Genomic DNA, 27767 nt, shown 5'->3' on the forward strand with positions numbered 1-27767 from the left:
TATCTTTGCTTTAAGGTGTACACTACTAGTACACATACACTACCAGTACATGTACAAAAAAACTTTTAAAGACTGAAAGTCAACCTTCATCCTAGGTTATAGAGAAAAGCAAGACTTGACAAACTTCCATTTCCATAATAAAGGCTGGACATAACAGCTATATTACTGCCATTTTCTCTTTTGTCTCCTTAAGGTTCTTTTCAAACACTGATTTACTGCAACCACATACAAGTATATATACACTCAACGTCTTTTCTGTTTAAAAGAAAGTACTGCAGGAAAGTTATCATAATTGCTTTTATTAGAGAAGAAATAGCTCTCATTTAGTTCTAGTTAATATCTTATTCCCACAGACACACACACTGATATAGTATTGTCCTCTCTTGATGTGATTCACAGCTCGCTGAAACAGACACAGAATATTTATGGGTATAGTTCATTTTCTTTTTATCATTTTCACGACACAAACCTTGGAGACTTGCAATTATTAATCAGAATTATCTGGCACTTTCAAACAAAAAGATCAGGGGTTAGGCTGAAGTGATAAGGATAGGATAGTTCTACAGTGATGATGATTGGCTCAGAGTAATGGTGACATCACAAATTCAGTTCACCTCTTCAGATAGATTTCTATTTCTATATGTTAATAAAAATTGGAAGCGTTCATAAACATTCATTACTTTTTTGCTTATATATTTGGTCCTTACATGAGCTCAGTGTATTGCTTAGAGAATACATTGGAATTAAGATGTTGGATATCAACAACTGAGTAATATTCATAAAATGGAGGTTGTTTTAGTTAACATGCTCTACTCCTATAACCCTATTGTGTATTTAGAGATCTATATTTTAAATGTTTCTACTATGATTGCCTTTTACATGTTTATTAATACTTAGATATTCAGGTTAAATTTTTGTTGAAATATATGCTAAACTTTGCTTCTATTTAACATAGAGGGTGGTTAGCAATGTAACATGGTGATCTATAGACATTGGACAGCTGCTTTGGAAGACTATCTTAGGCAAGAAAACAGAAAAAAAAACATACAGTGCAAACAGATCATAGTGTACTCATTGCACAATAATACTACACTATGATCTGTTCTGTAATCTGGATCTTTTTGTTTCTCTGATTGCTGCATAACTCCAGAGCTCCCCCCTCTCTTTCATGAGATGCCTGCCAATGGGTTTACCCTGAACCTTCTAGTTTATTTAAAAATAGGATGACTATCTTTGAAACTTTTGTTGGTCTTTTACCAGACCCAGTAATTGCATTTTACATGAGTTACTGAATTGATGGCAATTAACATCTAATATCCTATACATTTAGGCTGAGTGTTTGTTTTTACTTTTCTTTCTTACTAGCGTGTAAATATCTTAGGGCCCCATTAAGGCTAATCTGTAGCCAAGCCCGGACATTCAAGTATTTAAATATTTCTAGCAATCAATAAATGAGTGTTAAAATAAGCCCTTGCTGACATCTTTAGCTTCAGACTCTGAAGAAATGAATCTTCAAAGTTAACACCAGAAGCATTGAGGTAATTCAGAAACTCTCTCTCTCTCTCTCTCTGTCTCTCAGCAGCTCAGCTCACCCTTTACCTAGTCCCAGAGCACTTTTTCCAAATTTAAGTTCGATTTTGGAAGGCTGGAAGATAGCTAACTCACTGCTGGAAGGGGTAGCTGAGCTGACTTGAACTTGACATGAATTCCAGTTCTTCTGCTGTCAACTTTGAGAATGAATTACTCCGCAATGCCTGCAGCTACAGAAGTCAGCAAAATCTTGGTTTAAAATATATTTATTTTTTTATTTATTTTTTCTTTAAAGGTATAGGTAGCACCATAAATTTATGCAGCGCTTTATACTTATTTATTATACAATCACATCAGTCCCTGCCCTCAAGGAACTTACAATCTAAGATACATTTAAATACTTAAATGTCCATAGTTTCGCCAGAGTTACATTTTAGGCCAAGGCCATGCTCTTTTTTGCTGTTATGAATTAAAAATTCCAACATGACTTGAGAATTTTGGACTGGTAGGGTACGCATGACCTTAGCACTCATGGCAACTATAGAACCATGGGATAACTGATCTTACTTCAGACTCCATATGCCTGTAGTCAGGACCATGAAAATGCTTCTGCAATCAGTTTAAAATGATCAAAATATCATATGAAAATATTTAATTTTTAATGAGATATTCAGATCATAGTACAATGGGACAATATGACCTAACTATTGCTCTAAGCAACACTCCTGCATTTCTGTATCATGATGTTGCACATAAAGTATAAACTGATTTATGTTACAATTAAGCCCCATACACACTATCAGATTTTCTGCTGATTTTTTCCTTCAGATTTACCAAAACCATATAATATGAGGTCAAACCTTAGGAGTTTCAATGTGAATGCAATCAGGCAGGCCCTTGCACTACATGGTTTTGGTAAATCTGAAGACAAAAATCAGCAGAAAATCTGATTGTGTGTATGGGGCTTAAGATAGTAAACATTACACAAAGTGCTCCTTTGACACTACTTTCTGTATATTTATTTAGTTGTAAAATTACAATTTAAGTTTAATATTAATTTGCTAAAATTTGTTCTTATACAGAACACTGCTATAATGGAGCTTTGGATCACATAGAGTTAAATGTGTTTTAGCGCAATAGTCAATCGTGAGGGCTAGTGGGAGGTGAATTTTTGATTTTCTAAATGCTTTCAGATCTGAGCAGTTTCAGTGCTAGGATATTTTGGTAAATAATGCAGCAATTCTCTTAGAAAGTACTTGCAAGTGATAATGGATTATCAATATGGAAATCTTTTTCCTCCCTTTCGAATAATCACAGATTTGCTGTCCTCTGAGAATTCATTTAAGGCAGCAAGAAGTGCCTCTTATTCATCATCTCTTGGAATTACAAGCCATCTCCCCCATACTCATGTAATAGGTATTTTGTCATAATATGCTAACTCACTTCCATAACACACTACACAGCCACGCAGTCAAGTTTTTCTCAAGAAAACTTTTTTAATTGCTTTAACAGATGTTCCTAAGGCACCTAATACAAGCCAACCTGAAAACTCTGTGTGTGTATTCATAAAACTATAAAAGTGTGGAGAGATTAGATCAAAGGAATTCAAGTCTTGTGGTTGAAAACATGAAAAACTACCTATGTTACAAAGAGCAGTCATTCAGCTCCCAGTGTCAAAAACCTGAAAGCTAGAATATGAAAGATCATTGTATAAAATAGAGAAAAACGTTCATTAACATTATTTTCATTATGTCCAATTAGATAGCCTGCAGAAAGTAAGGGGGGGTTTCAATAACTGAATATGCCCTATCAAAAATAGTTAATAGAGATTAGGTGAAAAAAAAAGAACATCATACAGTTCACAATACTATAGAGGTTCCCTCTCCTCTGAAATTGTAAACAGCACAAAATGGGCTAAAGTGACAAAGTGAAATACAGAAAAAGCCTTATCAGATAAGGTATGGATGAACAAAGAATCCCCTCTTTCCACCATAAAAACATAATGAAGACGAACTGCATGTATGAAACAAGACCATACAATTATGGCACATCAATCATTTAAAGTGAAACTAAACTGCCATCTGCAGGGGGGTGTTCTTGCCAATAATTATGGCAGACGTATCTCTGTGCTTGTCCTTCTCCAGTACAGACACTTTAATCTATCCATTCCACCATCTTCATTGCATCTCCTTCTGGGTCCATCATCTTGGGTGACAACTGATGATGTAACTCCTGTGCATGCATGTTTGAGTTACCTAGTCCCAGGCAGCATAGACAGATAACAAATTGGCTTGGAGTACTTTTTTTTTTAGCAGAAGAGACTTAAAATGTCCAACAGTTTTTTTTTTTTTTTTTACTTTTGTACTGCTGTATCAGTTCAATTTAGGGTAAACCTTTAAAAAAACAGAAAATAAAGATCATACTGAGGGACCTCAGTAGCCTGAATAGGTTAGGGGAACTTTCAAACTTCCAAATTCTCTAGAAAATTACAGGGTGCTCCTATCCATTCTTGTGATACTGATGTGGCTCCACCTATGCATTTAACATAAGCCAACACTCAAATGTCCATTGAAAAAGTGGGCTGTGAAATGTAAAATAGAGAACAGTGTGTATTTCTGTGCATCTAATTCTGAGATTTACAAAGCTCTCTTACACTCCACAGCAATTTATAGTTAGGGAATATAGTGGGGTCTCCTTTCCACTCCCAGTGTTCTGACAAGATAATGAAAGTGCAAATGGCCTATACCAAATTCAGGTACTTCTGCTAGTTTTTTTTTTTTCTTAACCACTTGCCGACCAGCGCACGACGATGTACGTCGACAGAATGGCACGGGCAGGCAAATGGGCGTACATGTACGTCCCTTTAAATTTGCCGCCCTGCCATCGGGAGCGCGCCGCCGGCGGGGCGCTCCCGCGCTGGTCGGGACCCCCGTGAGTCCGGTCGCGGAACCCGCGGACTCGATCGCCGCGGGCATCCCCGCGATCGTCTCACAGAGCGGCCAAATGAAAAAATGCCGTTGTAAACAGCATTTCTTTATTCTGCCTAGCAACTAGTGATGCTGATCTCTGCTCCATGTGATTGGAGCAGAGATCAGTGTTCACTAAATGAAAGCCCAACCCCCCCACAGTTAGTAACACACCCCTAGGAACACTTAACCCCTACACTGCCACCCACTGGTTAACCCCTTCACTGCCAGTGTCATTTACACAGGAATCACTGCATTTATATAGCAGTGATTACTGTATAAATGACAATGGTCCCAAAAATGTGTCAAAAATGTCCGATGGGTCCCCCACAATGTCACAGTCACAATAAAAATCGCTGATCGCCGCCATTACTAGTAAAAAAAAAAATAATAAAAAATTATTAATAAAAATGCATTAAAACTATCCCTATTTTGAAAACGCTATAACTTGTGCGCAAACCAATCAATAATCGCTTATTGCGATTTTTTTTACCAAAAATATGTAGAAGAATACGTATCGGCCTAAACTGAGGGAAAAAATTTTTTTTTTATATATTTTTGGGGGATATTTATTATAACAAAAAGTAAAAAATAATGCGTTTTTTTTCTAAATTGTCGCTCTATTTTTGTTTATAGCGCAAAAAAATCAAAACCGCAGGGGTGATCAAATACCACCAAAAGAAAGCTCTATTGGTGGGGAAAAAAGGACGTCAATTTTGTTTTGGAGCCACGTCGCACGACCGCACAATTGTCAGTTAAAGCGACGCAGTGCCGAATCGCAAAAAGTGGTCTGGTCTTTGACCAGCAAATTGGTCCGGTCTGAAAGTGGTTAAACAATACATTTAATGTTTCAACACTAAACACAGAGCTGCATGTATTACATGCTTTGAATGATCTGGTCTGAGTAAAATTAATTGATTCTATTGCTTATGTTCACATAAACATTATCAATGATCTTTCTACTGCTCTAATGAATTTGATTGACAGAGGTATTAATGATAATAATAATAATCATAATATTCATAGTAATAATACATAATTGTATCTCCAGGGTTCAGGGGGTCTTATTGGACTAAACAGACAGAAAGGATCTAATGGTGACAGAGAGTTACATGTGTGTTCTTTATGTCTGCCCACAAGATCCAGCTTTTAAAGCATTTTAAAGCGGAGTTCCACCCAAAAGTGGAACTTCTGCTTTAAGGAGTCCTAACCCCATGGCATGCCACATTTGGCATGTCATTTTTTTGGGGTGGGGGGGTGGGTACCTAGTTTTGATGAGTACCCAGCTCCCACTTCCACTTGCGCCACCTAGGCAACTCCTCCTCTCCCCCTCCCTTCCTGCAATCTTTCGAGACACATCACAGGTCGCAGAAGATTGCTTGGCCATTCAGGACATGCAGTGTGACTCAGAAATGCACAGTACGCACCTGGCTGTGAAACCGCAAGCTGTCACAGCCGGGTGCCCACACAAGTGATGCCAGCACTGGGGAGAGGCGGGGGAGAGAACCGAGGCTTCGGACAGCCGCATTGCTGGACTGTGGGACAGGTGAGTGTGTGTTTATTAAAAGTCAGCAGCTACACTTTTTGTAGCTGCTGACTTTTAATAAACAGAAAAACAAGTGGAACTCTGCTTTAAGTAGCAAAAGAGAAACAATAAATTATAAGGGTTCCATGAACTGCAGGGCAAGTCAACAAAGAGAGTTCTGGGTTTATAAGGTCACTGTAGGAATAGGGAGTTGGGTACTAGTAACTGATGCCTCAAGCAACAAGAAATGGGGGAATATCAATTTTAATGCCTTGTACACATGGTCAGACATTCCGACCACAAAATCCGTCCAATTTTTTCCGACGGACTTTGTCCGAAACTTGTGTTGCATACACACGGTCGGACAAAGTTGTCGGAAAATCAGATCGTTTGGAACATTGTGCCGTTCATTGCCTACGACGGGACTACGTAGAGGCTAGTAGCCAATAGCTTTGGTCTCGTAATTTGATCTGAGCATGCGTGGCACTTTGTCCGATCGGAAATTCTCTACAAACAATCAGAAAAAGTCTGATTGGATTTTTTTGCCCACACACGATCGTATTTTCCGACAATATAATCCGATCGGACCTTTTCCGTTGCAATTTCCGACCGTGTGTACAGGGCATTAAGCTGGTTATACACTAGTAAATTTTTTCTTAACATTTTTCATTGTAAAAAGGTTGTAAAGTTGGCCATAGACTGAAATTCAGCCAGTTCAGCAGGAACTGGCTGCATTTTATGGATTTTATGGATTTATGCATGTATGGCCATTCCTGTTCGAGAGGAGCTGATCTAATGATCAACTCCTCAGGAATGGGACTGTTGGTTTGTGTTTCTTTGATCAGTTCCACTATCAGTATACAATAGCACAGTATGATCAGTTGTTTGATCAGTTCCACTATCAGTATACAATAGCACAGTAGGGAGGATTCCTTCATTCACCTCAAATGTGTGGATGAGGGAATCTGTTTATTTATTTATATATTTTGATCAGTCTAAGAATGTTGTAAGAATGTTCTTTCGTTTTTATAACCACCTTCAGACCGGACCATTTTGCTGGTAAATGACCAGAGGTCTTTTTACAATTTGGCACTGCGCTGCTTTAACTGGTAATTGCGCGGTCATGCAATGTTGTACCCAAACAAAATTTGCGTCCTTTTCTTCCCACAAATAGAGCTTTCTTTTGATGGTATTTGATTGCCTCTGCGATTTTTATTTTTTGCGATATAAACGTAAAAAGACCGCAAATTTTGAAAAAAAATGATATTTTCTACTTTTTGTTATTAGAAAAATCCAATAAACTCAATTTTAGTCATACATTTAGGCCAAAATGTATTCAGCCACATGTCTTTGGTAAAAAAAAAGTCAATAATTGTATATTTATTGGTTTGCGCAAAAGTTGTCACATCTACAAACTAAGGTACGTTTTCTGGAATTTACGCAGCCTTTAGTTTACGACTGCCTATCTCATTTCTTGAGGTGCTAAAATGGCAGGGCAGTACAAAACCCCCCCAAATTACCCCATTTTGGAAAGTAGACACCCTAAGGAAATTGATAAGTGGCATGTTGAGCCCATTGAATATTTTATTGTTTGCCTCAAGCGATTGAATAATGACAAAAAAATTTTTTTTTTTTTTTTTACACAAAGTTGTCACTAAATGATATATTGCTCACACATGCTATGGGCATATGTGAAATGACACCCCAAAATAAATTCTGCTGCTTCTCCTGAGTACGGAGATACCACATATGTGGGACTTTTTGGGAGCCTAGCCGCGTACGGGGCCCCGAAAACCAAACACCGCCTTCAGGCTTTCTAAGGGCGTAAATTTTTGATTTCACTTCTCACTACCTATTACAGTTTTGAAGGCCATAAAATGCCAAGATGGCACAAAACCCCCACAAATGACCCCATTTTAGAAAGTAGACACCCCAAGCTATTTGCTGAGAGGCATTTTGAGTCCATGGAATATTTTATATTTTACCACAAGTTGCGGGAAAATTACAAACTTTAATTTTTTTTTTTTTTTCACAAAGTTGTCACTAAATGATATATTGCTCACACATGCTATGGGCAAATGTGAAATGACACCCCAAAATAAATTATGCTGCTTCTCCTGAGTACGGGGATACCACATATGTGGGACTTTTTGGGAGCCTAGCCGCCTACGGGGCCCCGAAAACCAAGAACCGCCTTCAGGTTTTCTAAGGGCGTAAATATTTGACTTCACTTCTCACTACCTATTACAGTTTTGAAGGCCATAAAATGCCAAGATGGCACAAAACCCCCACAAATGACCCCATTTTAGAAAGTAGACACCCCAAGCTATTTGCTGAGAGGCATGTTGAGTCCATGGAATATTTTATATTTTGCCACAAGTTGCGGGTATATTACAAACTTTTTTTTTTTTTTTCACAAAGTTGTCACTAAATGATATATTGCTCACGCATGCCATGGGCATATGTGAAATGACACCCCAAAATAAATTCTGCTGCTTCTCCTGAGTACGGGGATACCACATATGTGGGACTTTTTGGGAGCCTAGCCGCGTACGGGGCCCCGAAAACCAAGCACCGCCTTCAGGCTTTCTAAGGGCGTTACAGTTTTGAAGGCCATAAAATGCCAAGATGGCACAAACCCCCCCCAAATGACCCCATTTTGTAAAGTAGACACCCCTAAATTTAGGGGTACACTAGTGAGACTAGGTAATAAATGGCGGGTGCCCTGAAACTATAAAAAAAATAACTAACCAACCAGCGTCACCTGTAACAGTTATATGGTGATCACTGGTGAAAGGGTTAACTAGGGGGCAATCAGGGGGCTTTATGCGGTAGTATATGGGGGTCCCTGGCGCTATAAAAAGCTGCGGCGAACCTAAATACCTACCTGCCTAACTAGCGTCACCTGTGACACTAATACAGTGATCAGAAAAACGATCGCTTATTAGGCTGGGTTCACACTGGAGCGATGCGGGAACGCCACGAATCCGCGGCGGGTTCCCGCATCACATGCCTCCCGGCGGCAGTTCACACTGCCCTATGCGAACTGCTGGGAGTGTCAGTGAAATGTTAATGACACCCCCAGATCAGTTCACATATCGCAGTGCGATCTGCAAACTCGGATCGCATGGTGTGAACACCCATGCGATCCGATTCTGCTGCGGACCAGAAAAAGGGTCCCGTGCGAAATTGCGGCGGGTGCGGCGGGTGCGGCGGGTGCGACACGAATTCAGCCATACTATCTGTATGGCTGAACTCGAATCGCACAGAGATCGGATGTGATTTGCACTGCAGTGCGGTGCAAATCACATCCGTTCTCATAAACCGCTGCAATGTGAACCCAGCCTTAGTGACACTGGCGACGGGGGGTGATCACGGGGTTAAACCTTTATTGGGGGGGTTAGGGGGGTACCTTAGAACTAAAGGGGGCTAACCCTAACTGCCCTAACAGTTATTACAGTCACAAATGACACCCGCCGGGTGATCAGGGGGTTAAACCTTTATTAGGTAATAAATGGCGAGTGCCCTGAAACTATAAAAAAATAACTAACCAACCAGTGTCACCTGTAACAGTTATATGGTGATCACTGGTGAAAGGTTAACTAGGGGGCAATCAGGGGGCTTTATGCGGTAGTATATGGGGGTCCCTGGCGCTATAAAAAGCTGCGGCGAACCTAAATACCTACCTGCCTAACTAGCGTCACCTGTGACACTAATACAGCGATCAGAAAAACTATCGCTTATTAGGCTGGGTTCACACTGGAGCGATGCGGGAACGCCATGAATCCGCGGCGGGTTCCCGCATCGCATGCCTCCCGGCGGCAGTTCACACTGCCCTATGCGAACTGCTGGGAGTGTCAGTGAAATGTTAATGACACCCCCAGATCAGTTCGCATATCGCAGTGCGATCTGCAAACTCGGATCGCATGGTGTGAACACCCATGCGATCCGATTCTGCTGCGGGCCAAAAAAAGGGTCCCGTGCGAATTTGCGGCGGGTGCGGCGGGTGCGACACGAATTCAGCCATACTATCTGTATGGCTGAACTCGAATCGCACAGAGATCGGATGTGATTTGCACTGCAGTGCGGTGCGAATCACATTCGTTCTCATAAACCGCTGCAATGTGAACCCAGCCTTAGTGACACTGGCGACGGGGGGTGATTACGGGGTTAAACCTTTATTGGGGGGGGTTAGGGGGGCACATTAGAACTAAAGGGGGCTAACCCTAACTGCCCTAACAGTTATTACAGTCACAAATGACACCAATGCAAAAAAAAATAAAATAAAAAAAGCAATTGGTGTCACTGTGACTGGGGGGGCAGGGGTAATTGGGGGGTGATCGGGGGGTAAAGGGGGGGTGTGAGTGTGCCTGGCATGTTCTACTGTATGTGTGGTGTGTTGGTGCAACTCACCGAACCTCTCTCCTCGGTGTCGGAACGAAAAATACCGACACGGAGGAGAGAATACATCACTTCCTCTCCTGTGTTTACATTACAGGAGAGGAAGTGATGTCACGGGACATTTTCATTCGTCGGGAGCGATCGCGAGGGGGTGGCCATGAATGAATGGCCGTCCCCTCGTCCGGGATCGCTCCCGAACGAATACCGACCGCCGCAGGCACCGGGCGGGGGCCCCGATCGGGCCCCCGACCGGCGGGCAGGCAAGGACGTACATGTAAGCCCTTATGCCTGCCCGTGCCATTCTGTCGACGTACATCGTCGTGCGGCGGTCGGCAAGTGGATAATCATTAGCAGGGTTAAATCATAGTTCATTTTTGACCGCTGTAATAACAAAAATTCAAAGGAGTAGGATGGAAAACGTTTTTTTCGAATGTACAAATTTCTAAAAGTGTATGTGGTTTTCATTCATTAAAGTTCATTCATTTCAAAATCGAATGCTAAAAGCAAACACAATCTTTAACTGTTTTCAAACGACATTTGAAAGTTCTCAGGCTTTTCCAAAGAATTTTCTTATGAATTTTTCTTTCAAAATTCTACTAGTATATACCCAGCTTTATCCTTTTAATGAGAAGGGAAGAAAAGCTAAGAGTGTCATGTGACTAGTCTGTCTGGCAAGTAAGGATGAGCTCAGGTGTTTCTGCAGCTCCACATGCCCGAACCTGCCAGGAAGCTGACACTCCCCAGTGCTAATTACAGGCAGTGAGACATTTCCCGGTCTACGGCTACACAGATCGGGAGATGTCTCACTGCCTGTGATTAGCCCTTTGGAGTGTCAGCTTCCTGGCACGTGGAGCTGCAAACACGCCTGAGCTCATCCTTACTGGCAAGCCGCTGACCTTGCAGTTTAGTATGATGCCGCGTACACATGACCGGACTTTCCTGCAAACTAGGTCCGATGGGATCAGGCCGTCGGACAATTTGATCGTGTGTGGGCTAATCCGATTGTTTTCCGTTATAAAAATCCGACGGACCTAGAAATAGAACATGTTTCAAATCTGTCCGACAGACTCAATTCCTATCGGGGAAAACCGTTCGTCTGTATGCTGGTCCGATGGACCAAATACGACGCAAGGGAAGCTATTGGCTACTGGCTATTGAACTTCCTTTTTTAGTCCCGTCTTACATCATCACGTTCAAAACGAACTGACTTTCGAATGGACTTAGTCCGTTCATGTGTGGCCAAGTCCGTTCGTTTTGAAGTCTGTCAGAACTTCACTGAAAAGTCAGTCCGGAAGTCCGTCGGACCTAGTCTGCCGAGAAAGTCCGGAAGTGTGTATGCGGCATAAGAGTTGTAGTGAAGATAGCTGTGAAACCTTTAAAAAAAATGTGCTTAAACTTTTTGAAGAACCCTCCTATTTGAGATTTAATATTACAAGAGGTTTCCCAAGGTTAACTGTTACCTTTCTTTGTATCCCTGTTTTTAGCTAACATGTGTGTCAACCTATCAAAATACAGGTATTATTTAACATGATTTGTATGATCTGGCCTTAGTAAACTGAACTGATTCTACTGTTTATGCCGCTATAGATATTATTTCCACTACTAGACTGAATTTGCTTAAAATAGGTAATAATAACCATACAAATAATATATGATTTCATCTTCAGGGCACAGCAGGTCTCGATGGGCTAAATGGACACAAAGGATCTAAGGGTGACAGAGGATTACAAGGACAAAAGGGAGACCCGGTAAGAGTATACTGTAGATATTGCATAATTAGCTATACATAAGCAATCATTTGTCTTTTACAAAGTAAAAATTATGTCACTGATAAATGTTGTTCCGACACACCAAACACCTAGAATATCTTGATTTACACAAATGCTATAAGCTGCTTGTGAAAAAGAATGCCACTATACCTAGGGAACACTAAACTTAAGATTTTTGGTTCACTTCTTCTGTTAATTGTCTCTCTAGCTGTTGCTTCTTTAGATCTGATATGTTCTGATGCTTATTGTACTTGCTCACTGCATGTCTTCGGAGGTTTACAGTAAACACTCATGCAAATCAAAAATAATAAAGTAAAGAAGTCTGATCAGCTTGCCAGATCTCACTGGTTTTGTTTCTGTTAGAATACTACACTATTTATGAATATATATATATATATATATATATATATATATATATATATATATATATATATATATATATATATATATATATAATAAAACATATGAAGGAAAACCTGGCCTCCTATAAAAATTGTTTCTATACTGTACTATGGAATATTTGTTAGCAGTAGTATTCAAAATACATCAGAATTTCAGTACCTAAATACATTGTCAAGGAAATTTGTCAGTATAGATAGTTGGAGCTAGACATGTGCATTCGTTTTCGTCCAATTGCATTTTCGTCCGAATTTCAGGTATTTTCGTTTTCGTTTTGACAAACGATAACGAAAGCACAGAATCCAAAAAACAAAAGATCCGACATAAATAAATGCTTTATTTTAGTTTTCCTTGTTACAACAGTTCGATATAGAATAGGAGATTCGACGTGACTCTTACAATAACAATCTGTGTCTATAGAACCTGTGGAATGTGCCTAACCTTACCTCTATTAGTCCAAGATTATATAGAGAAAATATTCGACAGAGAGAAAAGATTCTGCAAGTTACTGTTCTAAAAAGTGTTTGGGGACCTGGGTCCTGCCCCAGGGGACATGTATCAATGCAAAAAAGAGTTTTAAAAATGGCCGTTTTTTCGGAAGCAGTGATTTTAATAATGATTAAAGTGAAACAATAAAAGTGTAATATTCCTTTAAATTTCGTAGCTGGGGGGTGTCTATAGTATGCCTGTGAAGGGGCGCATGTTTCTGGTGCTTAGAACTGTCCCTGCACAAAGTGTCATTTATGCAGGAAAAAAAGTCCTTTAAAATCACTCGCAGCTATTATGAATTGTCGGCTCCGTAATACAGAGAACACTCATTGAAAGTCATTGATAAAATAAATAAATATTCAATTACCAGGTCCTTCAGGTCTGGTATGGATATTAAGGGGAACCCCGCGGCAAATTTAAAAGAAAATTGACGTGGGGGTCCCCCTAAAAATGCATACCAGACCCTTTATCCGAGCACGCAACCTGGCAGGCCGCAGGAAAAGAGGGGGGATGAGAAAGCGCCCCCCTCCCTCCTGAACCGTACCAGGCCACATGCCCTCAACATTGGGAGGATGCTTTGGGGGTCTGTGACCCCTCAAAGCACCTTGTCCCCATGTTGATGTGGAGAAGGGCCTCATCCCCACAACCCTGGCCGGTGGTTGTGGGGGTCTGCGGGCGGGGGGCATGCGCCATAGACAGTGGTGCCTGTCTTCGGGCAAATATCTCCTAAACCGTGTAGGTTTAGGAGATATTTCTTGGACCAAAAGGCTTACCTGTAGGTCAAAGTGCGTTGTAAGGGTTTACAACCACTTTAACACTGTCTACAGTGTGTATTATCTCTGATGAGGGAACTGGTACAGTCCCAACATTTCTATATTGGCTTGTCTTTTTATTCATTGCAGTTCTAAATAATTTGGTGAGCATTCATATATGCAATTTCACTGTGTTACAGCAATGACATCACCATTTTATAAAGTTTAAAGTGGTTCTTAAGAATTAAGGTTTTTTTTTAACATTAATGCATTCTCTGCATGGGGATGTGAAGAAGATGGCAAGCAAAGCCTTAGTTAGATCTGCCCAAAATATCCACATACTATGCTATGACAGCTTATTACAACCTTTGCTCCTTGAGCCCTGGTTCACACTGATTCCAGAACGCATGGGATCACATGACAAGTGAAATAACATGACTTTCTATGGTGGCTTTTCACATACATATATGCAGCCAGAACACAATGCATTTTTAAAAAGTGTCTATATTGGGTTATCTGTCAGTTTATGTTTTACTTATCAGTTGTTTAAAGGGTAAATCCACTTTCATGGGAAAACAATCTGCAAATAAAAAATAATAATATAACATATACAATTGTGACACAAGCCATATTGTAATTAAATGTTATTAAAAATGTTCATTTAATGTTATTAAAAAAATACTTTTCATTCTGAAGCACTATCGTTTTCCTGTTTGTGTGATTGACACTCCCAGAACTCTGATACAAGTCAGGTTTTAGGCATGTCATCTTTCATGTTTTACAAACACTTTTTAGGACAATAACTTGCATATAAGCCTTTAAAATTAGCACTTTAGATTTCTCCCATAGACTTGTACAGGGTGTTCCGCAGCTTTTCGAATTTGTCGCGAACACCCCAAATTGTTCGCTGTTCATCGAACAGGCAATGTTCGAGTCAAACATGAGTTTGACTGGAACTCAAAGCTCATTCCTAGTTAGAACACACAGTCAGAGAACACAGTTAACCCCTTGATCGCCCCCTAGTGTTAACCCCTTCCCTGTCAGTGACCTTTATACAGTAATCAGTGCATTTTTATAGCACTGATCGCTGTATAATTGTCATCATCCCAAAAATGTGTCAAAAGTATCCGATGTGTCTGCCATAATGTTGCATTCACGATAAAAATCGCAGATTGATGCCATTACTAGTAAAAAAAAAAGAAATATTAATAGAAATGCCATAAATCTATCCCCTATTTTGTAGACGCTATAACTTTTGTGCATACCAATCAATATACGCTTATTGCGATTTATATTACCAAAAATATGTAGAAGAATACAGATCGGCCTAAACTGAGAAAAAAATTGGTTTTTAAAAAAAAATTGGGGATATTTATTATAGCATATATTGTCGCTCTTTTTTTGTTTATAGCACAAAGAATAAAAAACCACAGAGATGATCAAATACCACCAAAAGAAAGCTATATTTGTGGGAAAAAAAAGGACGTCAATTTTGTTTGGTTACAGCGTTGCATGATCACGCATTTGTCAGTTAAAGCGACGCAGTGCCATATCGCAAAAAATGCTCTGGTCATTGAGCAGCCAAATCTTCTTGAGCTGAAGTGGTTAAAGTGCATTTTTCCCAAAGCATTGCATTGAAAAATCACTGTGCAAATACCGTGCAACATAAAAAATTGCAACAAAAGAAGTGTCAGAACTGGCCTGGTAGACAAGTGGTTAAAGAGGAGTTCCCCTTAAAAAAAAAAAAAACAAAGTCAGCAGCTACAAATACTGCAGCTGCTGACTTTTAATAATCGGACACTTACCTGTCCCAGGGTCCAGCGATGCGGGGGAACGAAGCCCTGCTCGTTCCCCCCTCTGCTCGGCAGTGCCGGCATTCTAACTGTAAAGCCACAGCCAGGCACCCACTGCACATGCACGAGCGGCGCCACACCTATCACGTGTCTCAGATGACTGACAGGAGGGAGGTGGCAGAGCTGAGCCCTTCCTGCGCCAAGGGGAAGTGATGTCACCAGCTCAGGTACTGAAGGAGGCAGACTACGAGGGACCCAGGCACTTAGAGGTGAGTTAAAAAAAAATTTTCCAAATGTTTTTTTTTTTATTTTTTTTAGGAATTTTAATGAATTTTTTTTTTCTGTGCAACACCACTTTAAGTAGATGGAGTGTGATAGATCATTTGTATCAGTCTTCTAAATAGTCTGAGCAATGGAACAGAGTAGTCCAAGGGTGTTTGGACAGAATTATTAAAGGAGTAGTAAAGTCTACTAATTTATATTTATACCTACAGGTAAGCCTATAATAAGACTTACCTGTAGGTACAGAAAATATCTCTGTAGGTGGGCAGTACTACTCCCAAATATGACTCATGTGCAAGGTTGAATCATGGTGGTGATGTGGTTAAAGGTTTAAAACAGGCGCTTAGGAGACAACATATTATCTCCCAGCTGTCTGCTAACTTCCCCCTGAAAATCTTTTCCACTGTGGTCATAGAAACACAATGCCAACTATGCACTACTAATACATAGATTTTTTTAAACTAGGGAGAAAATGGAGACCCTGGACTACCAGGAGACATTGGTCAGAAAGGAGAAAAGGTATTATCTATGACTGTTTTTTTTTTTATCACATGTCTGTGTAGTGTTTAATGAAAATAATGGCCTTATTAAGTAAAAATGGTGCATATACTGCCACTAATTAGAATTTAGTCAGATCCAAGTATAATTGATGCTATTTAGTTGTTATGGGTTACTGCACCTAAGAGCTAGCCCATGGGCCTTATCTATACTTTTTCATTTAAAAAAAGCAAAGGAAATTTAAATGTGCCTGTTGATGGTTAAGATGTGCTAATATATCATTCATGTCTGTAAACCTCAACAGGCTTTTTAAAAAGTGCCACCTAAGAGTACATACTGCAAGATGCCTGTGGTTACCATTTTATCTATTAGAAAATACACTTCTGTAACCCTTTCTAAATTCGTTTTACTAGGGCTTGACTTTTCTGACCATCCAATCAAATTGTCTCAGTGGCCAGTAAGTGCATCATCATTAGACATGGAGGTGGCAATTTACAGCCACGAAGTCAGATTAAGTCAGGCTAAATAAAATTAAACAAAATCAGAAGGGGACATGGAACTAACTTTTTCTGGCTAACTTAAACAATAGCAAGCATACAGTGGTATCTGCTCCAAGGAAAAACTTTTATTTTTAAAAATGTAAAAAGCAGATTCATGTTAAAATGAAATTTCCTTGTTTGTCCCTGTAAAGGGAATGTAATGTAGTTGTGTGTATTTTGTCTTTATTTGTTGTGATTAGGGCTAAAAATTACATAATTAAATTATAATTCATTAAATAAATATGAAATAATGAAATATTAATAATTCATATTATTTCCCATCTTCAGCAGACGAAGCTCTAGGCTACTTTTTACATGCTCACAGATCAATTATTAGCTGCTCTGTTATAACATCCCTCTTGTTTCTAGAGCTCAATAGCTTAAGCTGAAATGTATATACATAACTGAATGAATCCAAGGAGTGAATCATTCCCCCTCCCTATTCCAGTGGACTTTTAATTAGAATAGTTTGTATTTTTTATTAGAATAAAACAAAATTAGAACAAAATAGACCCAAAACATTATAGTTTCAATTTTAACATAAAGCATAGTGCTTGCATATATTTAATTAATTTATTATGTTCATTAGTAAGCATTAAAACTATAAAAGCATTTTAATGTCCTAATAGCTTCTGATGCAATCAAGCAAATTCACTATCTTTGCTTGGTTTTCTTATGGTTATTATGTGGTTAGTCTGCATATTGATCTACTATTCAGCACACACAACTAAACTGTCTAGAGGATGACCATCGATCTGGCTGCTTTGGCTCTGTACAAATTTTTGGTGTAGACAAAAAGAGCCATGAAGTGATTGGCTGCTGCTGGATTTTCTTATCATAGACCCAGCATGCTCTGCAAACAACATATCAGGAAAGCACCCTAAAACATTAATTAAAATAAAATCAGTTTATAAACTTATAAACATAGTTACATAGTTAGTCAGGTTAAAAAAAAGACACAAGTCCATCTAGTTCAACCACAAAAAAAATGATATCATACAATCCCATATACCCAGTTCTATACCCACAGTTGATCCAGAGGAAGGCAAAAAACCTCAGCAGAGCATGATCCAATTTCCTAGAGTAAGCACGAACCATACCGAGATGCTTTTATAATTAAATTGTATTTAGCATATACAGTGCACACTATTATAGAAAAGGTAAAAACAATACATTAAGCATACTGTAAGTAATATCACATTAGGCAAAATACAGCAAAGGTATTTGCTACACTTATAATTTCAAACTATAAATACAAAGCATACATACATGTACATAGGTAGAGTGAGCACTTAATGTTAATAAACACATACAGGAATTCAGTACCCAAGATAGGATGATGAAAAAAGAAGCAGAGCCAGGCTCTGTTGGGTTCTGTGTGCAAACCATATCTTAAGCTACTGATCTGTGAAGTGGGTCTAAAAAGTTTGGTCAATGGTCCGATATCTTAACGGCAACCTGGGCCAGGTGTGTGCACATGCATATATCTAGAGACACATTGAGAAGTGCCGCTAAGTGTGGAGAGAACATGAACATCAGGGTAGACCCACTGCGGCCAGTCGATTGTAGTCAGTGTGAGAGGTAGGGTCACAGTGCAATGGAATAATGAGTGAACATCATGTCACTAAAAATTGGGGAAAACGGTGAAGAAGCCAAGCTAAACCCCAGACTTGATCAAGCGACTGACTGGGTAAGCAAAAGATCTGTTCCAGATGTGTGCCACACAAGCTGAAATATGAACAGAAAGCAAAATGGATGGAAACCTCTGGAGATTTCATTACTATATGTGACCAGGATCCACCCTTTCTGCGAACCATCGTCACAGGGGATAAGACCTGGTGCTACCAGTTTGATCCGGAATCCAAGCTGCAATAGAACGAATGGTGTCCACCATCTTCACCGTTAATCAGAAAGAGTCACCTGCAAAAGTCCAAGGTCAAGACAATGTTGATCATATGTTTTGTGAACATGATGGTAATCCAAGAATGTGTGACAACCGTTCTGCTATCGATTCATAAAGTGGCCTTTGCTGACAGTTTCTAGAAGCTTTATGAACATTGCCAAAGTGTGTTGTGAAGGATGGCAATTATTTTGAAGGCCAAAAAAGGTAATTTGTTTGTATCTTTTGTTTTGTTTATTTTCTGATACCATTCACCAAACTTTTTAGAGACACCTGGTAAATAAAACAGACTTATATCAGCAAAGGAGTAAATACTGTAGATCCGTGGTGCCCAACCTGGGCCTGAGGGCCTCATGTGGCTCTTTGTAGTTATGTTGAGGCCCTCAAGCTCAATCAACCTCAATATTGTGTTGAATATTATGTGTAGTGAGCTAGGGATGTTAGGGGCTGAAGTTGCAGCTCCATATACCTAATAGTTTGACAGCCATTGCTGTAGATATAGTGTAATTTTTCATGTGGTAGGCAGTAAACTCAAGGAATTAGAAGAGTTGTGGTGCTTGACTAGATTTAATAAACCAATTGTAAATGCAGTGACACTTCTTGGATTTTGTTTGTGTATCTTTACATTAGGCCTCCACTACAATAGGAGGACATACATTTTACAGCTCACTCATCTTATATAAATAGGATATTGTGTTTATACAGCATATGGATATATATAATAATTCTATCAAATAGTTTGCGGTGAGTGGTTTTCATTTTTACACCCTCCATATGTAAACTCTTCAGAACTTGTTTGACCTTAAAGAGATGAATCACATCAGCATAGTCTGATAATGTTATTAATGACAGTATGAATCTGAATACTGAAGCGTGTAACAGAAATGCTTGTAGAACAACCAATATATTTTTATCTTTCTCCAAGTATATAAATAAGCTATTGACACATGGAAGGTGTAATCACGGCACAAGAAGATGTTGCTTTGTCGTAATTGAAAATTTTTTTTTTGTGTAGTATAGTAAAAGATTAGTTGGGGATGTACTGAAATAAATAATTATTAATATATTTGAAGTTCTAACAATTGTGATGTGATAAAAAAGTATGCATAAATATTTAGAAAGCAGAAAATATTTTAATAGCTATAGTTCCCATTAAAGGCCTATTCTGTGCCTCTCTATTATTTCGTTTTGCTTTGTTATTCCAATTCTGACTTCTGGGCTACACCTTAACCAACTACAAGCTCCCATCCCCTTCCCCCCTACCCTTCCCTCCCATTGAGAGCAGTTTCATGGTCATTAAGACCATTCATATTGGACAGCATGCAGGAAAGTCAACAGGACTTAGGAGACAGCTAACATTAGAATTTGCATTCCACAGTTCTGTCCCACAAGGGACACACTAAATGAAGTCCCATCTTTCTAAGTACATTCTAACCCTTCATATGAGTACCAACCTGCCCCCTGCTGTACTGCTACAGTACTTTGCCCCATAGGGAACAGAACCGTAAAATAAAGATTCGAATGATACATCTTCTTTAAGCTTCCAGAGCGGAAATTAAATGAAAACACACAAAAAAGGATTTTCTGTCTAAGGCCGCGTACACACGCGGGGACTGTTCGCCCAACTTTGTCCGTCAAACAGTTTCAGCAAACAGTCCGCTCAAAATTAGCATGGACGGACATGGCCACACACGACGAACGAACAGTTTGCTGAAACCGTGCGCGATGACGTGAACGGCATGTACGACGGGACGAAAAATACGACGTCCTATACACTGCACTATAACTTTCGGCGTGTAAATCCTTTCTGAGCATGCGCGGAACTTAGTTTGACGAACAAGCCTACACACGAGGGGACTGTTCGCTGAAACAAAGTTTCAGCGGACAGTTTTTCGGAAATTCCGAAAAACCTTGTTCAGCGGACTGTTCGCTGAAACTGTCCGCTGAAAGCTCACACACGAGCAGACTGTCCGCCGAAACACTGTTCAGCGGACAAAGTTGGGCGAACAGTCCCCGCGTGTGTACGCGGCCTAAGAGCCCTTTATTTTGTCTAATCTTATGAAGGAATTTTACAAATATTTAGATAGCTGACAGGAATTGCAAACAAGTGCAATGACTATATGCAATAGTATGGTAACCCATGCTTCTTAGGCCGCGTACACACGGGCGGACTGTTCGCCCAACTTAGTCCGCTGAACAGTGTTTCAGCGGACAATCCGCTCGTGTGTGGGCTTCAGCGGACAGTTTCAGCGGACAGTCTGACGAACAAAGTCTTTCGGAATTTCCGTAAGACAGTCCGTCCAAACTTGGTTTCAGCGGACAGTCCGCTCGTGTGTAGGCTTGTTCGACAGACTAAGTTTTGCGCATGCTCAGAAAGGATTTACACGGCGAAGGCTGCATCGCAGTGTATTGGACGTCGAATTTCTCGTCCCGTCGTACGTGCCGTTCACGTCATCGCGCACGCTTTCAGCGGACTGTTCGTTCATCGTGTGTGGTCAAGTCCGTTCATGCAAATTTTGAGCGGACTGTTTGTCGGATTGTCTGACGAACTTAGTTGGGCGAACAGTCCGCCCGTGTGTACGCGGCCTTAGGGTCAAGACTACATTGTATTGCACATAGAAATTTTCAATTTTCTATTGGTTTCAAAACAGGTGATTGGCTGGGCTATTTTAGCAGCTTTATTTTGTTTCTTTAAAATCAATTGAGTTTCCTTGGCTTTGTGTTTGGGATCATTGTCTTGCTAAAATGTTCACCCTTGTTTCGTCTTCATCATCCTGGTAAATGGCAGCAGATTTTTATCAAAAATGTCTTAGTACATTTTTTCATTCATCCTCCCTTCAATGCAATGAAGTTTGCCAGTACCGTATGTTGAAAAACTGCCCCATACCATGATGTTCCCACCTCCAAACTTCGCTGTTGGTATGGTGTTTTTGGGGTGATGTGCAGTGCCATTTAACCTACAAACATGGAGTGTTTTATGGCATACAAAGGGTTAAATTTTGGTTTCACCTGACCAAACTAGTATTTTGCAGACTTGTCTAAATGTTGTGCAGCAAACTTTAAATGAGCTTCAACATGCCTTTTCTTCAGCAATGAAGTCTTGCGTAGTGAGCATACGTACAGGCCAATGCGGTAGAGTGCATTACTTATTGTTTTCTTTGAAACAATTGTACCTGCTAATTCTAGGTCTTTCGGAAGCTCTCCACAAATGATCCTTGGCTCTTGGACTTCTCTTCTGATAATTCTTTTCACTCCTCTGTCAGAAATGGTAGCTCCATCCTCCTTATAGTTGTAGATACATACTAGAATACTAACCCCGCTCAATGGCAGTTGATACCTGAAGTAATTGGTACAATAAATATTATTTGAGGGTGGTTACGGATTCCCTCTATCTATTGCACCTATGTATTACCTTGTCTATTCCTATATTTAGCTAGTCTAATAAAACTCTGATCGCATGTTACTGTTGATATCACTATAATACAAGGTTAGCTATGTAACCAAACACACTGCTTAATTGTCAGGGCTGGGCCGAGCCCTTTCTTCTCTGAGATGGCCACTCAGCTGTCGGCTAATTGCCAGCTCCTATACCTCCACATTTACTCAGCTGTTGCTGATATCCTGCTCGTCAGTCCTGCTTACTTAAGCCGTCCAGCCCAGAGGAGCTCTGCCTTCGCCTTAGTCAGCATCACAGAGACACTCTCCTGCATTCCTGTTAAAAGACTTGCTTGGCTGACATCCCTTCTGGCTCCAGATCCTGCTTGCTGTTTTACTACACTCATCTCTGGCTCCCTGACGTTTGGCTTGTCTGGCTAACCGTTCCGGGTTCCTGAGCTCTGGCTATGTTTTGACTAAGTTTGTCCTATTTACTTTTATTATTAAACAAGTGTGATTTAACTGTGCTTCTGTCTCAGTCTGATTTCATTTTATTTTATTCTCACTAAATACACAAAATACAATTAGACTGCATAGTGTATGGTCATCTTTATACAAGTACAAGTACAAGGGAGTGGATAGAAACACTCAACTGTCAAGCCCCATTCACATCTCTGCATAGCGGGAATTCACATTCCCAAAAGCGTTTTTTATTTTTTTAGCAAGGTGGGGAGGTGTTTTGGAGCATTTTCACTCATTACACATAGGGCATCCCACCCACCGTTATGGGCGGCCCTACACACAGCAATCGCCCCAAAGAAACTTCAGAGCTTTTTTTAGAGTGTAGCTTGGTGCGTTTTTACTGCGATTTTTGGTGCAGTGCATTTCTGAAATGCAAGAAAACGCACAGATGTGAATGGAGTCTTGTTGTTCTTGTGTTACCGTACCAATTTCACTTTCAGGCCCCATTCACATCTAGCATAGTGGGAGAGCACATTGTGTGTCTCGTTTTCCCTGTGACACGCATAGGGCAGCCTGCTGATTTAAATAGACTGTGCTATATGTGGCTTATGGAACATGTTGGCGTTTTGTGGGTTGCGTGTTTTTTACTGTGCGTTTTGCAGAATTTTCCCCTCAATTTTTTCACATGGCAAAATGTATGTTTACTTCTGTGTTTAGTGTGCCGTTACCAATTAATTAATTAATGGCACTGAAAGCGCAACTAGTAATTTTAGGTGTATAAAGGTGGTCATATGCTATACAATCTGATTGTGCAATCTCCTTTAGATCTGTCATCAATTATGTAGTGCAAGGATTGGATACAGAGTGATTGGCTAGATAGGTGTTTCCTCCTATTATAAAAATGTGGTAAATCTAAAGGAGGTTGTACAATCATATTGTATAGTGTATGGCCACTTTTATACACCTAAAATTACTAGTTGCACGTCCAGTGCCATTAATTGGTAGCAGCTCTCCAAACACAGAAGCAAATGCCATGTGAAAAAGTGAGGGGCAAATGCTGCAAAACGCACAGTAAAAAACACGCAACAAAACACCAACATGTCCCATAAGCCACATATAGGACAGTCCATTTAAATCAATGGGCTGCCCTATGTGTGTCACAGGAAAAACAAGCCACAAAACTTTCACTCCCACTATGCTAGATGTGAATGGGGCCTGAAAGGGAAATTGGTGTGATAACACAAGAACAATGAGGCTGCATTCACATCTGTGCATTTCCTTGCATTTCAGAAATGCACTGCACCAAAAATCACAGTAAAAACGCACCAAGCTCCACTCTAAAAGTGATTGCTGCGTGTAGATGGTTTGCCCCATGTGGGAATGCGAGATCCCGCTATGCAGAGATGTGATTGGGGTTTGACAGCTGAGTGTTTCTGTCCATTCCCTTCTATGTACATGTATAAACATGGCCATACACTATGCAATCTGATTGTGTATTTAGTGAGAAGGGTGATCACTGATTGATTGCATATCATTTAAAAAACGTGCAACTGGGAATGGGAGGGTGGTTGATGCAGGGTGTGTGCTAATGAGGTCAGCTGGTCAACTCCTTCCTGTGTCATGACCTAAAGTGTGTAAAGACATAAGACAGAAGCAATAGATACATTTTGAATCATGAATGTAGGACAGTCAGGGCCGCCATCAGGGAGGTACAGCCGTTACAAATGTAATGGGCCCCGGGGATCCGAGGAGCCTGTCGGGCCAGAAGAAGGCAGGATGGGTGAAGGGGAGCCATGCAGTGCATTATAGAAACATCTCACAGTGTGTGCTCTCTGTGGCATTGAACTCAGACATCAAGCTCTTTACTGCCACCTCTGGCTATTATGTGCATGTGCACCCCTTGTGTACTGGGCTTTTCTGTGTGAGCAACATGTCAGCTTTGAGAAAACGAGCTGGGACCAGGTAGGAAGAAATTCTTTGCAAGTAGGGGCTGTGAAGGAAAGGGAGGGGGGCTGTTTGTGTACAGGAAGGGACCAGAGCCTTGTGTGTTTCCAGATTTGTGTATATACGGGGCTGACATACATATATTTTATATATATATATATATATATATATAAAATATATCTACACAAGTGTGTGTGTGTGTGTGTGGGGCTGGCATATATACACGCAGTGGCGGTGCGCCACCCCTTCTCTCCAGCCCCCCATATCTATGTATCATGGATAGATTCATGCATTGCATTACATGAATCTATCCATGGCCGCTGTAGCCAACCCCTATTCAGCCATCTGGCCCCTTTTCAGATGGCGGGCACCTAAATCACAGCAGCGGGCATGTATTTTTGAAGCACCTGATTAGAGCCATGGGCTCTAATAGGCTTAAAAAAAAAGGTAAACTGTGAATGCAGAGCATTGCGCTCGCAGTTCACCCAGGTGTGTTAGAACAGCGAATGAATATTCACTTTTCAAACACTGAACCACCTCTCCACCAAGGAAGCGTGGGCGTGTTACCCGTCACCTGATTGGCTAAAACGACAGGCGCTGTGGTTGGATGCCTATCAGAAGGAGGAGAGTAGACGCATGGAGGACACAGCTCATTGCCGTCACCCGCTGCCCCACCGAGATAGGGTAAGTGCTGGGCAGACAACGAGCGGATGGGGAGGTCCCAGTGTTAACTTTTAAATGGGCACAGAGGTTGCAATTGATGGGCACAGTGGCTGCATTTGATGGGCACAGTGGCTGCATTGTGTGTGTGTGTGTGTGTGTGTGTGTGTGTGTGTGTGTGTGTGTGTGTGATACTGACATATATACAGGTGTTTGGGGGGGATACTGACATATATACAGGTGTGAGGGGGGCTGACATATATACTAGTGTGAGGGGGGGCTGATATATATATATATATATGTGTGTGTAATTTAAAAAATATATTTCATGATGTAGTCATAAATACAGTTGTGCATTAAGTACCATAGTTTTACTTTTGCTATTATACAGTACATGACAGCTTTTCGCTGTCACTGGTTGTTAAGGATGACGGTGTGTGCAGGCACTGGCAAGTTCCGCCAGGGCACCAGCCCCATTCACTTAAATGGCTGGTAATTTCTAAAGAAAAGATGCTTAGAACAGCACAAGGTCACCCCTATTTAGCATAGCAGGTCCTTTCAGTCTGCAATGAATTTCATGGGGGACCCCATGCAAAAAAAAAATGGTCTGAGGCCCCTTCATATTTTGTACCAGACCCTTAGGGTGTGGTATATATTTTATGGGAGTAGGAGGAGACCTGAAAATCAAGAAATAAAGCATGAGATCTACTCAAAAATCAACTACAGACCCTTATGTGAGCATACCGGTTTGCTGGGCTAGAAAGGGAAGAAACAAGCATGTGAACCCCCCCCCCATCTAAATCATACCAACCTGGGGGGTACCCCAAAGAGTCTGGTATAGAGTTCGTGGGACCTAATGCCATTTTTTTTAAAACTATCCCCAGCTCCATTGTTGGCATGTATTTTTTGCGTGCAGTCCCCCTTAAAACTCTGAAAGGCCTGGTGTAAGTTATGGGGAAAACCCCACACTATTATTTTTAAAACCATTTCAGGCTTTTTTTTTATACATGGTCATCTATACCAGACCCTTATCCTAGATGAAAAAAAAAAAATACTTGTCACTGGCTAGTATTGTTTTAGTTATTATTGTGTTTTATTTTTATGTAATTTTCCCAATTTTAAATGCACTTCCATTTTCATGTGTAATACATACTTGTGTATGTCTTACTGGATTAAGTGTAGAGATTCATAGATTAGATAATACTTTTATCTATGGCTGGCCATACATTTATAGCTATAAAGTGTGGATGCATGAAGCTCCCACTGTGCCTATTGTATTTTGACAGGCATCCTCACTGGCTGTTAAAATACCCAAACAGTGGCTGTATCATATTGGATGTACGGTAGCTACTTTTTAGCCAGCAATTTTCCACACAGCTAATTTGACTTTTCAAATGAAAGATGTTGGGTGGGAGACAGGAGACTGCTAACGGGACAACCGAGTTTCTGAGGAATCAGACATATTTTTTGCAGTGCATTCACCCAGGGAGTGATTTTTATTTTATTCTTTCTTTTGAGCAAGAGTATGCAGTCAGCAAATATGGCTGCACATACTGTATATACTGTAGATATCAAAACATATATGGAGAAGTAAGGTTGCTAAAACATATAATCTGATAATGTTATATATATCAAGCTCTCTTATTTCTAATGTGTATGTCTAAAATAAATGAATAAAATGATCACACCTGTGTATTGCAGCACTGTGCGTTAAAATGCATGTTTTACTGCACTGCAATAAGCATCAATGCATCTAGCCAACTACCGCGGCATTATTTAATAATGGCATTCCAGTGCACTGTAGAGTAGAGGCCAAGATACTGCAGCATACTATAACATGCACATTGTGGTGTGCTGCATTGTAAAAAAGGAAGAGTGAGGTGCTTTTTTTTTGTCCAATGTAGTGTACTGGAAGCCCATTTAAAATGTATGGGCTGTCTCAACACAACACATTTTAACATGAAATGCAATGTGCATTAACAAACTGTAAATTGCATAAATGCAAATACACGTACATTCCATTTAATGTACGTGTAAATACAGAACACAAGGTGCATAAAATACGTAGGAAGGGAGAAAACAGCAAAGACCAAACCCCACTTAGCTGAAGTGAAGTGATGAAAGGCAGATGTGTATTTGTGATTGCTCAGGGGACCAGCAATGTCATAGGCTTCATGAGTTGCACAGTTTCTACTACTGGTTTGACAGATATGAAACGTGAGTCATTTTGCTATATATTTGTCAGTTGAAGTAATAAATGCATGCTGTTTCCCATACTGCTTTGTGTGTTTGCTGTAATTATATATCATGGTGCTATGGTTACATACATACCAGTAGTTGGTAAGGTTGAACAAAGTCACCAGTCCATTCAGTTCAATCTGTGTGTGTGTGTGTGTGTGTGTGTGTGTGTGTGTGTGTGTTTTAGGTAACTGCCATTATTATATCCCTATACATTGTGCTTGCTAAGAAACACATCTAAAAGT

General features: G+C 40.3%; 1 protein-coding gene across 1 annotated transcript in view; it reads left to right on the forward strand.

Annotated features, from left to right (window-relative positions):
- Positions 1-27767, forward strand: part of LOC143960916 (uncharacterized) — a 614677-nt gene that overhangs the window by 468210 nt on the left and 118700 nt on the right. The window contains exons 88-89 of the mRNA XM_077469935.1: positions 12090-12170; positions 16372-16425. Of these exons, the coding sequence (XP_077326061.1) occupies positions 12090-12170; positions 16372-16425 (135 nt within the window). The remainder of the gene's footprint in view (positions 1-12089; positions 12171-16371; positions 16426-27767) is intronic.

Source organism: Lithobates pipiens, unplaced genomic scaffold (assembly GCF_037356315.1).
Source record: "Lithobates pipiens isolate NorthernLeopardFrog02 unplaced genomic scaffold, aLitPip1_a1.2 Scaffold_8, whole genome shotgun sequence".
Lineage (NCBI taxonomy): Eukaryota > Metazoa > Chordata > Amphibia > Anura > Ranidae > Lithobates > Lithobates pipiens.